The 12437-nt window shown below is 42.6% G+C and overlaps 2 protein-coding genes across 12 annotated transcripts in view; one reads left to right on the top strand and one right to left on the bottom strand.

Moving 5' to 3' along the window:
* Positions 1-2091, top strand: part of LOC138746602 (uncharacterized) — a 57544-nt gene extending 55453 nt beyond the window's left edge. The window contains exon 7 of the mRNA XM_069904894.1: positions 966-2091. Within this exon, the coding sequence (XP_069760995.1) occupies positions 966-1040 (75 nt within the window). The 3' untranslated portion in view covers positions 1041-2091. The remainder of the gene's footprint in view (positions 1-965) is intronic.
* Positions 1456-12437, bottom strand: part of LOC138747402 (trinucleotide repeat-containing gene 6A protein-like) — a 243894-nt gene continuing 232912 nt past the window's right edge. For 5 of the 11 annotated variants that reach the window (XM_069906577.1, XM_069906582.1, XM_069906580.1 and 2 more), the window contains 6 exons: positions 11715-11855; positions 10223-10333; positions 8568-8786; positions 6505-6578; positions 4307-4446; positions 1456-3510 (listed from right to left, as the gene is read on the bottom strand). In XM_069906577.1, coding sequence (XP_069762678.1) covers positions 3138-3510; positions 4307-4446; positions 6505-6578; positions 8568-8786; positions 10223-10333; positions 11715-11855 — 1058 coding nt within the window. In that variant the 3' untranslated portion in view covers positions 1456-3137. The remainder of the gene's footprint in view (positions 3511-4306; positions 4447-6504; positions 6579-8567; positions 8787-10222; positions 10334-11714; positions 11856-12437) is intronic. The other 6 variants (XM_069906578.1, XM_069906583.1, XM_069906586.1 and 3 more) reach the window with 2 other exon arrangements.

Here is a 12437-nt window from a genome sequence, read left to right as displayed (position 1 = left end):
ATTATTGCCCACTGGGGTTAGGATCAGTGAACTGTGCATGAGGTCAGCCACTTGACTGCAGTAATCTCAATGCTCTCAACAGAGGGAATTGGTGAAGAAATAAATGATAATAACATGGCCACTCACGTGAATCTCTATTCAATATGTGGAATTCATTTGAAAGTGCGTGTTAATCTAAAATGGGGAGTTTAAGGATACTAACTGAGACTAATGTTAGTGCTGCCGTTGACGCAGACCCAGGAGAGCAGACAGTGGAGGCACAGCGCTGTGCTGAAGGGTTCAACCCCTCGGTCCTAATGTCCTATGTACAGACTTCAAATGGCCTGTTAAAGATGCTGACTGCATTTTTAAGTGAAATTCTGCAGCTGCAGAGGTGAATGCCCAAGATGCTGTACCTGGTAGCGGCCATGAGGGGTTGCAGATCTAGGGAGCAGCGGACCAGAAACGGGAGAACACTCCCTGTTGAGGAGAAGAGGGCGAACCAGCGAGGGGCTCAGCGTCTGAGGGACTCATACAGACTGTGGCCGTCTTGCAGTTGGGGACCCACCAGGGCTGCTGGAGACTGGCTCATGGGAACCAATTATCGGAACTGGGTTTTGAAAGGGCACTGAAGGCTTCCTGATCGCGTCAGAGATGTGGACCTGGAGCTTGGGTGGCCAATGGATCGAACAGGAGTTTCTGTAGCTGCAGAGGTGAATTCACAGACGTGTCATTGAAGGGACTCTCTTTCGCTTCTCTTGCTCTCTTACTATAAGTGACATTAATGGTGACTCTCTGTCTGCCTTATAGAAGGCAGAAGGCAATTTTGTGTAATATTACATGTTTTATACTATTACAGGGCAATAGGGGAATCTTAAAGCTGTTATCGGTTATCAGAGTGGGAGGCAAGATGCAAACCAGCAATTGGACTAAATGGCCTGTGAATGCTATAGATTTTACGCTGAAAATCACATGCTCTCTTCCAGTTCAGAGCCAGACGGCCACATTCTTATTGTGAAGGGATGGAACTTGTGGACATGGAGAGAGACTGGACAGCCTAAACAGCACTAGACAACAGCCAGAAAAATCATCACCCTTTTTCCTGAAGGTCAGGCTTATTTTTCTTGGATTGGGTGCAGCATAGGCATCACCATAGCAACATTTTCCATGTTTTTATACTGGCCACCCTGTGCAAAAACAATTAGCCAGAACATTTGGGTCTGGAGTCTAATGTCACTTCCGCAAGTGTGACTTTCCTGTGGAACAAAACTCTGACCTCAGATTAAACAATACACCATCTGCTGTGTGCACTCTGACCTGTGTTAAATAGCAAACCCTTTCCTTTATCACATGACTGGGCAGATGCTCTCACAAGGAGGGTTTCAAAGGGTGTGTTCATGTATGTATTGAGGTGCTGCAGGAGGAGAGTCAGACAACAGTCATCCACTGATAAATCACAACACAAAAGAACAGAAGGGCAGGGAGGAAAGGCTGAGCAGCCAAAAACATGATTTATTAATATTTGAAGTAACTTCATAATTCAACGCAACCAAATTATACATTTTACAATCACATTCTATTTGTAAACAGTTAAAAAGCCACTGACTTGTTTGCATCTTCCAACAGACAGTTACAATGAAGGCAATGAAATGGTGGGATTGACTGCAGTGTTAAAATTGTGTCCTGGTTTGTCTCCACTGAATGAAAACATCGTGTGACAAAACCAAAGTGTAAAATAACTCATTTTCTCTTTAACCTTTTTATATGCAAATTCTAACAATAAAACAGCTTCTTACAGATGACAGTATGATTCTGTAAACTACTGGAGTTGATTACAGTCTGCATAGTAACAGATCTCAGCCAGATTTGTTTTTAAATACAACAGTCAATTGGACAGTCACAATAGCAAAATACATTTAGCCACTCGATAATGGGAATATAAAGGAAGGGGGTGGTGGAAATAAAAGTATATATACTACAACATGTCAGCAAAATTCACTTTCACTCACCATAAAATGACAGCAATTTCAAAGCAACAGCTGGAAATTCCGGCTTTAAGCAGTTAACTTGGCAAAAATAAAACAAAGGTAATTTTACAGAGCAGTTTAATTCAGTGCTAAAAGTTTTGGTGGGGGGGGGGGAGTCCTACACAATACTATCCGAGGCTCCTAACGTGGGAAAGAGGAGGAGGGGGAGGGAACTATTTCCTGAGAACCATGCTCTTTCTCGTTTCAGGATATAGAGGAATAGAAAAAAAAGAACATGGTCAAAACACTGTTCAATATTCCCAGAGATAGAACATCTTCATCTGCAATTTTTTTAATTAAAAAAAATCATTTTTTTTTATTAATGATGGAAGAGTAAACATTTCCCCTCAAAAGTCTGTAAACAAGAGGGCACAACCAGGGCACCTCCAAAAAAAATGAAAGCTCTATTGAAAGTGCTGTACCCTCCTGGCTTGCAGGGTGGGGTTGCAAGTCACAGCTACTGCCACAGTGTCACACTGTAGAGATTAAATTCTTTAGGTTTTCTTTAATCTTATTAAAATGTTTTGAAAAGAAATAGATTGGTGCAATACTTTTTTTGAAACTGCTAGATCAGTATGATAACTTTGCTCTACAATACCACGCTACTGTAAGTACATGTCAAGGCATATTAAAGAGCACACTTTTTTTGCCATTTATTTCCTTGCTAATAAGAACATTTTTGAGTAAACATTTACACTTGAACTACCCTCTCCACCCTCCGCCCCACCCCGCCCTATTGCCAATTGGACAGGGAGACAGTACTCAGTGCAGATTTAACAGCTCACACTCCCAACATCACCAAACTCAAAATAGTTTTGGAATTTAAGGAATAGACATGATGAGTGCACACAACTAGCTCAATTGAAGCAGTTTTTTAAATGGATAGCACTATCTGGAAGTATAAATATATACTTTTCACATTTTTTTAATCTATTGGCCTGCATGATTCAAGTATTAAAACTGATATGTTCTGGGCTAAAAGAAAGTGGAAATAAAGGTGCAGAACGGAACATTTCCACAGGTGACCCCTTTTCTCCGTCTCTCTCTCTCTCTCTTTCTCGCATTGTAGGTGAAAAGTCCGATTAGTGCTGCTTTTCATGTCGAGGTCACAGTTTGAGTCATGAGTAAAGTTTAAATGGACTCTCCACCTCCAAGATGATCAACAGGGAGGAAAGCATTGATTGGGGAGGGGCTGCCAATTCCCCGCATATCATTGCTGCTTGGGGTTCCCCATAGGCTAGTGGAATAACTGGGAGTGCCCCAGAGTGAAGTGCCATGGAGGTCTCCACGACCAGTTCCCGACAGCCCAGTTCCATTCCAGTGATTGAGATCATTGCGGTTTGAGAATGGGTGGGAACTGTCAATGGATGCAATACGGTTCTGGCTGGATCCCAGAGACTGCCAGCCCAGAGAGGGTGTCAACGACTGGCCTTGTGCAAAGAAGCGATTAATCTCGTCTTCACTGGCAAACTCAGCAAGAATGGTAGTGTTCCCTAAAACACACCTGAAAGTCAAAAGGGAAATCAACCGAATAAACACACAGTACCTGGAATGCAGAATAAACACCCACTTTATCATAAAGCCAAGGATGAAGGGAAAAAAACCAAGAATTACGAGATTTGTTCAATATTGATCATAAGGCAGCAATAAGTGGACTGGAGATTTTTAAAAACAGAAATGGCAGAGGAGCAGAGATGCAGGATAGAGAGGCTTTAAAGGGACCCTCCTGCTGGTTTTGAAAAGGAACACGGTAAATCTTCAAAAAATGCCTTGACAACACTGTAGTGACTACGTTGCCAACAGGAAGTGGATCATATGGCAATGAATTTAGAGAAAATGAAGAGTTTGGAGAGCTTCAAAGAAGACAACCCTTGCATAACTCACTTCTCCGGCAATAAAATACTCCAAATAGATCTCCCCTGACCTTTCTCAAGTACTACCATGTCCTTTCCCTCACATGGAGACCAAAGTATACAGTCCTTTTCCTCCAATATATTTAATTTTTAAAAATGAAATAAGTATGAAATAAGTATTGTTAAAAATAATTCTCTGACTAATCTTGCAAATTCTTATGACAGGTGGAATGGCTGTGAAATGTAAATGGCTTTGGAGATGAGCAGCCTCTCTGGACCAATAGATGTAATTCCCAAGGACCTCCTCCCAACTATAATACTAACCCACAGCCTGGTTAGATTAAAGTTCAAACTTCTCAGTTCACATGATGTGATTTATAAATCCTTTCCCATTCTCATAAAGGTAACTACATTCCCCCACTAATGTTAAACCTAGGTCAAACTTACATGTGCAGAGATTTCTGTGCCTTGGCTGCCTCTTCTTTCGAGCTGTAACAGACCAAAGCGTTTCCATGGGGCAGGTTAAGGTGGAATGTAATTAGTGGGCCGTGCTGCATGCACAGTGTACGCAATGTGGAGCCGTCAATCTGAAGGTTAAAGACACAGCAAGAGCCCAGTCAGCAAGATTAATACAGGGCTGCAGCCAGACAACTTACTTTTATACAGTGCTTTAATGTAGCAAAACCTCCCACAGTCATTCACGGCAATGAATAAAGTCAACATTGTAATCACAAAAAGGTTTTAAAAAAAGTTTTAACACCTGAAATAAGAAGTGGAGAGGATGACAAGAGTCAGGCTTTAGATAGTTGAAAACACAACCATCCTGGTGGAGAGAAGGAAGGTCAGAACAGAAAACAGCTGGATTCTACATCCTCAGTAACGTTCCAACTGGGATGAGCTTTAAAACAGAGAAAGTGTGAAGAGCAGCTTACAATGCAGAAAACAAAATCAATTGCAGATAACCCCATCTTTTTGAAAGTTTGCTTTATGCCATTTTGCTTTTATGGAAGACCTACATTAGTATCGTTTTTTTTAATCAAAAGAAATCCAAAGAGTATTTTCGCTTTTATGAAAAAAGCAAAAATAGCATTCAGTGGGCTGTCGGGAGAGTGTGGGGCAGTAGGATCAGAGTGGGGACTGAGAATGGCTGTTGGGAGAGTGTGGGGCAGTAGGATCAGAGCGAGGACTGAGAGTGGCTGTCGGGAGAGTGTGGGGCAGTGAGATCAGTGTGGGGACTGAGAATGGCTGTTGGGAGAGTGTGGGGCAGTAGGATCAGAGCGAGGACTGAGAGTGGCTGTCGGGAGAGTGTGGGGCAGTGAGATCAGTGTGGGGACTGAGAACGGGCTGTTGGGAGATTGTGGAGCAGTTAGGTCAGTGTGGGGACTGAGAGCAGGCTGTCGGGAGAGCGCGGGGGAGTGGGATTAGTGTGGGGACTGAGAAAGGGCTGTTGGGAGATCGTGGAGCAGTTAGGTCAGTGTTGGGACTGAGAGCGGCTGTCGGGAGAGAGTGGGCAGTGGAATCTGTGTGGGGACTGAGAGTGGCTGTCGGGAGAGCGCGGGGGAATAGGATTAGCATGGGGACTGAGAACGGGCTGTTGGGAGATTGTGAAGCAGTTAGGTCAGTGTGGGGACTGAGTGGCTGTCGAGAGAGAGTGGGGCAGTGGAATCGGTGTGAGGACTGAGAGCAGGCTGTTGGGACATTGTGGAGCAGTTAGGTCAGTGTGGGGACTGAGAGCAGGCTGTCGGGAGGTGGGATTAGTGTGGGGACAGAGCAGGCTGGTGGGAGAGCATGGGGCACTGGGATCAATGTGGGGACAGAGCGGGCTTTCAGGAGAGCGTGGGGTAGTGTGGGGACTGAGAACAGCTGTTGGGAAAGTGGGGGCAGTGGGATCAGTGAGAGCGGGAGGTTGGGAGAGTGTAGGGCAGTGGGTCTGGGAATGCTCAAGATACTTTCCCAGATAAATTAATGGTAATTGCTTTTTTGCTTTACACCATTTTGGCTTACGAAAGGTTTGATAGGAACACTCTACTTTTGGATAGTGGGGGAAATTTGTACGTAGTTCACTGAGAAATTTAAAAAAAGTTGTGATGTCTGCATCACAGTCAGGTTATGCTGCTAGGACTCACAATCTACTGAGCTGCACACTGACAATGAGCTACACATAGTTTCCATTAACCTTTAGAAAGTTCGTTGAGTCTATTGGGCTGGAGAAGTAATCTAATCAGCCAGGCATCCGGCTATCCAGTAACTGGGAAAATATCCCAGTGGGAAGGCAAGATTGTCATCTCCTGCCTCAAATCACCTAAGGCTATCTGGACAAAGTAACAGAATGCTGTTAATCTCTATGTGAAATTGCTCTTCAGTAATAAAATATATCTTTGGGGTGGAGGATAAGGGTGGAGAAAGGGCACTAGTACAGATAGCTTGAAGATTCAAAAAGGGAAGGTTTATTTGTAAGTTACAATGGTATTTGTAACTCATTTAAAAACTTGTAATATGTAAACAAGTGCAGACAAGGTTGACTTGGATTCCATATGCATTTTCTTAGTGGCGAATTAGAGATCCTGAGCAGCTGTCATCTGTTCAGCTTCTTTACTGTGCACAGGATGACTGAATCATTGCATGAATACGGTGCATCCACTTACCTGAGGCGTGAGGTTCTTGAGAACGAGCCAATTTGTTATTCTACCTGAGCTGATGTCGCCCCAGCTAATAGGACCTGGAATCAAGGCAACAAAATGATCACTCCTGATCACCTCTGTCCAGCCAAGTTAAATCACTTATACTATCAAGTAAAACTAGCATGTCAAAAATAAATCTACTTGAAAACAGGCAGTAAAATGGCTTTGTGCCTTGACTCTGTCCATTAATTTAATATGCTGGAGACTTTAGTCTAGAAAAAGTCTAGCCCAGCACCACATTCAATGTTCACTTTTTGTTTGATGTCAGAGGAGAAAATTTTCCAGTGAACTTGTTAGTTTTAAAGGGAATGTGCGAAAAAGATGCTGGTCTTGTGAGGAATTTGGGCTCTTAAAGTTAGTATAGGAATCAGCGACCAGTGAGCCAGATGCCTAAGCATCAGGATTTTTGAGCACAGGTAGTCCTTGACTTCTGACCTACGCGAATTATGTCCACCTGCACATACGACCAAATTAAAAAACTCTTTATTAAAACTACTGTACAAGTACATATTTTGTATTAAACGTACTGTATACAGTGGTCTCCACTCCTGGCAGCAGCCCGTGGTCCCCGAGTAATCCCCCAAAATATCTGTAGTGCATCAGTTTGCAGAAGTTGGAATACACAGAAGGGATGAAAGGAAAATAAATTTTAATAAGGAGTGAAGACTAAAAGTGTTTTAACAACTGAAAAATATCAGTGCATTAAAACTTGGCTAATCTGGGTCAATGCCTGGCTCACTCATTGGTCTGAAATCTGACCATGAGTTCAAGAGTGCAAGCAAGGTGTGGTGCGAGAGCTGGGTTCCAGAACTGTGGGTCACATATGCAGCTCAAATTGGGGTTGGGGTCCAAACATCAGGTTTTAGGAACATGAGGAAGTCTGTGGGCAGAGGTGGGATCTGGAGTGCTTGTATGTTTCCCCTCTTCCTTTAAATTCACATGGCTGACTGGAAAATTTATTATCTGACTATGTTAAAAAAAATGTTTGTTTGGATAAGAGTCACATACGATAGTCTGGGAAATCCACTAGTACAACAATGCTGGATTATTGGAGGCTGAGAGTTCTAAAACATGGAAACAGGCTCTTTGCATGCCATCCAATTTAATTCCATTGACCTGTTGCCTGCTCATTCTTATAAACCATACTTAATCAGGTCTCTTTCTAAATGTCTTCTGAACATGACAATTGGCCCGTCTCTCATACACCCAACACCCTGCAGGTGAAGCAGTTGTCCCTCAGATCCTTTTTAAATATTTCCCCTCTATTTTTAGGTTTCCCCTACTCTGGGAATAAATGACTATTTACCATGGTTTTAAATCCCTCTAAAAGAACCCCTTTCACCAGCCTCTCCTTATAATCAAAGCCCACCAAACCTGGCAACATTTTTGTGAATCCTTTCTGCACCTTTTCCAGTTTAATGATATCTTTCCCATAGCTTGTTGGCCAAAAATGCATACAATACTAGTGTAGTCTCACCAACATTCTGTACATTGTAACATATGTTTCCTGAACCAGGTTTTTTTAAAAAACTAACATAGCATGTGTACTGAAGCAGGGCCGAGCATGGGCACTTAATGGCCTACAGATAGGCTGCTGTGAAACTGACCAACAGAGTATTTAGAAGTTAGTTTCAGCTCCCAAATTCAAGTAACAGGAAAATGTATTTACTGATCCTCCAAATGTTACCCTTCTGGAAAACGCAGACTGGTACAGTTGACAAGTTCATGATTAGGTACACCTGCAATGCTTTAACAATCTGCTGACACTCTCTGTTCAGACATGTTATAGGTACCAAAAAGTAGCCAGTGTCTCAGAGGTCAGACCCAGCATAATTTGGAGCTTTCAGAAGAAGCAGATAAAATTATATGCCTCAGTGGCAAGTAAAAATAAATAATAAAAAGCTGCGAGAAATTGAAACACTGTGGTGACACTCCAATGAGCTACTCCAACTAGCCGGTTTGCTTTGTAGCCAAATCAAATTTTACTGCAACAAAAAAGAATAGTCAGTCTAATACCAGCTTCTTACCAGGGTTGTATCTCGAGTCGGAAGTCCCCCATCCTCCACCCATGCGCAGCGAGCTAGTTCCCCAAGAGGACGAAGGCTTCTGATTGGTCAGCCCTGGAGGTGGCCGGGACGGAGCGGTAGTGTTTTTGGGTGGCAGGGGTACTTTCCACAGTTCGTGAGCAAGGGAAGCATTGGTAACTGGACCAGGAGACCAGGTGGATTTGGGGTCACCAATTCTGGCTGGGAAAGGGAAGCACAAATAAAACACCAGTCACTAAATCCTTGCACATAAACACACTTTAAGGAGTTCCCAGTCTACTGATCCTGTCTTTAACTTGGAAACTAAGTAATCCACCCCTTCCCTTTCGGCTGAAGGTATATTGCAATCTGGTTCTCAGATTCTTCAGTTAAATAGACCTGAAGTAAATACACAATGCTGGAGAAACTCAGCAGGTCCAACAGTGTACTTTATATAGTAAAGATAAAGATACGTACCAACGTTTTGGGCCTAAGCCCCATCAAGGTATGAGCAAAAATTTAGACGGGGGGAAGCACAGGCACACAGGCAATAGGGGAATGGGAGGGGGAGCACAACAGCGGTGGGGTGGGGGGGGTGGAGGAAAGGAGAGGGATAGGGAAGTGAGGGAGGACAGGGAGTGGGCTAGCAGAAGCTGGAGGTCAATGTTAATGCCGTTCGGTTGGAGAGTGCCCAGACAGAATATTAGGTGTGGCTCCTCTAATTTACAGGTGGTCTTGGTTTGGTTGTGCATGAGGCCATGGACAGACAGCGGCATAGGAGTAGGGTGCAGAATTTAAATGGTTGGCCACTGGGAGATCCCTGTCATTGATGCAGACAGAGTGAAGGTTCTCAGCGAAGCGATCTCCCAGTCTGTGTCCAGTCTCTCTGATGTACAGATGGCCACAAAGGGAGCACCTGATGCAGTAGATGACTCCTGCAGATTCACAAGTGATGTGTTGCTTCACTTGGAAGGACTAATTGAGACCCTGAATTGTGGTGATGGAAGAGGTTGGGCGCAAGTGTGGCACTTTCTATGATCACAGGGGAAGGTGCCAAATGAAAAGGGATGAGTGGTCGGAGGGGTCTCAATGGAAGGCAGAGAGGAGAAGAAAGGAGACGTGTCTGGTGGTGAAATCATGTTGTAGGTGGCGGAAATTGCGGAATTTATGTATATATATATATATATATATGTGTGTGTAATAATCTCTCTATCAGATGCGGAGGCTGGCGGGGTGGTAAGTGAGGTCAAGGGGAATCCTGTTTTTGCTGCATTAAGGGGCAAAGGAGGCCAAGGCAGATGTTTGGGAAATGGAAGAGATACAGCTAAGGGCTGAGCTGATGGTGGTAAAGGGGAAGCCATGTTTTATGAAAATGGAGGATATCTTGGATAATGAAAGAAAAAAACACAATGGACAGACTTGTGCAGATAGTTACTGGGCAGCACTTGTGACAGGGTATGCATTCATTTTCTTGCACTGATGACCAAGTTGGACACAGTCCCTATTCCTCATCAAGCTCTCCCCTCATCAAAAATAAGAATAAATTCGTCTACAATGTTGAATGGGTGCAGGTGAAATAGAATGAAAAGAGGCCTTTATGAGACACTTTGCACATGTAATTGGTGAAGGAGTTTTATAGTGATTAGTAGGATTCCTACCTGGAGTGCTTTGTGCTGTACTGCTGAGGGAACTATTGTAGCTGGAGGCACCAACAAGGGACCAGGCACTAGTTGAAGGCAGCGTGGTGTTCATAGATGAGGATGACCCTACTGAACACACATAAAGACTTATCAATGATTTTCTGCAAGCTTCAGGCATAAATTTCAAAGCCACGATATAAAACAGAGAAATTTACGTTAAACTCCACTTTTGATAGGTAATGCAACAAAATTTAAAGAAAAGTGTAAACAACAATTTTTCCCAGAGGATACAAATCCCTCTATTCTATCTTCTTTTATATTTAATTTGTCAATCAAATGATACAACCTGACATGTTTCTTTCAGAGCACTGCACACATAATTATACAACTGGAACAGGTAACCCGAAGGAGGCCTTCCATCCTATACTCTCATGTAAATATTCATCCATCTTATACTGGAAATGGTTTAGGCAATGAAATGGACACCCAACCATCTTGAGGTATGGGGTGCAATGGTTGTTACAGAACTAGTAAACCAACAATCTGGATTAATAATCCATTGACACAAGTTTAAAGGCCAACAAGAGCAGATACAGAATTTTCAGTGTTAAAAACTCCAATTAAATTAAAAAAGATAGTCTTAGCAATGGTGACCAAATATTTCAGTCGATCTGCAACAATTTCGAGTACTTTGATCACAAATCAGTCATCGGTGAAATCTATTTTCACATGATACCAAGAAACAGCTCAAAGTACTGGTCCAAATATTATCCTGGCCTAGTTCTGCAAACCTACTCTTTAGAACTGCCTGTGCCTGATTCCAAGCTGTTCTACTAGGGTTACAACACTGGTATCTATCTAACAACATGGAAAACATCCCAGGTACATTCAATCTGGAAAGTGGAGGACAAATCCAGTTTGACTAATTATCATTCAATTAGTCTATTCCCAATTACAAGGAGAATGTGACTTGCCACATGTCATCTGATGTCTAAATATTATCCAGACATGATTTTGCTTCTTTCCTCGTTTTTCATGTAATTTCACCTATTCTATCGGAGTCTTGATGAAGGATTTTGACCCGAAATGTTGATTGACGTTTTCTATCCCTGGATGCTGTGTGACCAGCTGAGTTCCTCCAGCAATTCTTTATCCAGCATAATCTGGATTGTTCATCCACTGCTGGATGCACCATCCTCTGAAGCTATGACAGCCTCTGTAGTGCAGGGAGTGGACTGTAAATGCTGATATAGACTGGTTGTCAGATTGGCCAGTTTGATGTATTTACAAACCAAATCTCCAATTGTCTTTTCTGATTGGTGTGTTTGATGTTCTGGCTAATACATATCCTTCAACCAACATTACTGGAAGAGATTTCCTGGTTTTTTTTTTCTGGTTGTTTGTCACTAATTGGCTGTCAAGTTTCCTTTATTATAACAATGGCTACACTTCTCGGTACAAATCTACAACACACCTTCAGTTGAAATAACTCTACGAAGTTGAGACTTACTATTGTTCCTGTCCCTGAGGAGGTCAAGATCCCGGGCAGTAGAGATTGACAGATTGGTCATTACACTGCCAGGAGTGACGTAAGGGTCAGTTTCAGGGTCAATATTTTGATAACCTTTCCAAGGCTCACCAGGACGAAATTCTAGATGGAGAACCAAGCATAATGAAGTTCAGTATTCAGAGAGCAATCCCTGTGAATATAAAATGAGTGCATAGAGAAGCCAAGCCACCAAAAGCCCAACAGAGTGGGATATCAGTCTACTAGAGTTTCTTCTTTTAGAACAGTGGCTTTGAAGAACCACAAGAACACAATATCAAGCTCATTCTTTCCAAACAGTTGATGTATTTTAACATATCTTCCACCTCCCACCACAATCTGTATTACTCATCAATTCCACAATCAGATATATTTTCTACTTGTAATGAGATAAATATTAGCACTCAGAATTGAAGTGATGTCACTCCAAAAGAATCGCTCTGCTGTATATAAAAAAATGTGGTGCAAATGACACAAAATCTCAGGTTCCACAAACCAGGAAGTTTACAAGAATAAGAACGCTGGAACCTATGCAATGAAGGGTGTGACAGTGGTTCAGCAGCCCAAGTTCAAATCCCATGTGGCAGATGTGGAAATGCAATTCATCTAAAGATTTGGGATTTCAAAAAAATAATAATAATGAGCAAGGAACCTAAAGCTAAAGAATAACTAATGGCCAAATTTCAT

This window comes from Narcine bancroftii, chromosome 12, assembly GCF_036971445.1.
Source record: "Narcine bancroftii isolate sNarBan1 chromosome 12, sNarBan1.hap1, whole genome shotgun sequence".
Taxonomy (NCBI): domain Eukaryota; kingdom Metazoa; phylum Chordata; class Chondrichthyes; order Torpediniformes; family Narcinidae; genus Narcine; species Narcine bancroftii.
Note: the sequence above shows the minus strand (reverse complement) of the source record. Positions and strands in the feature narration are given on the sequence as shown.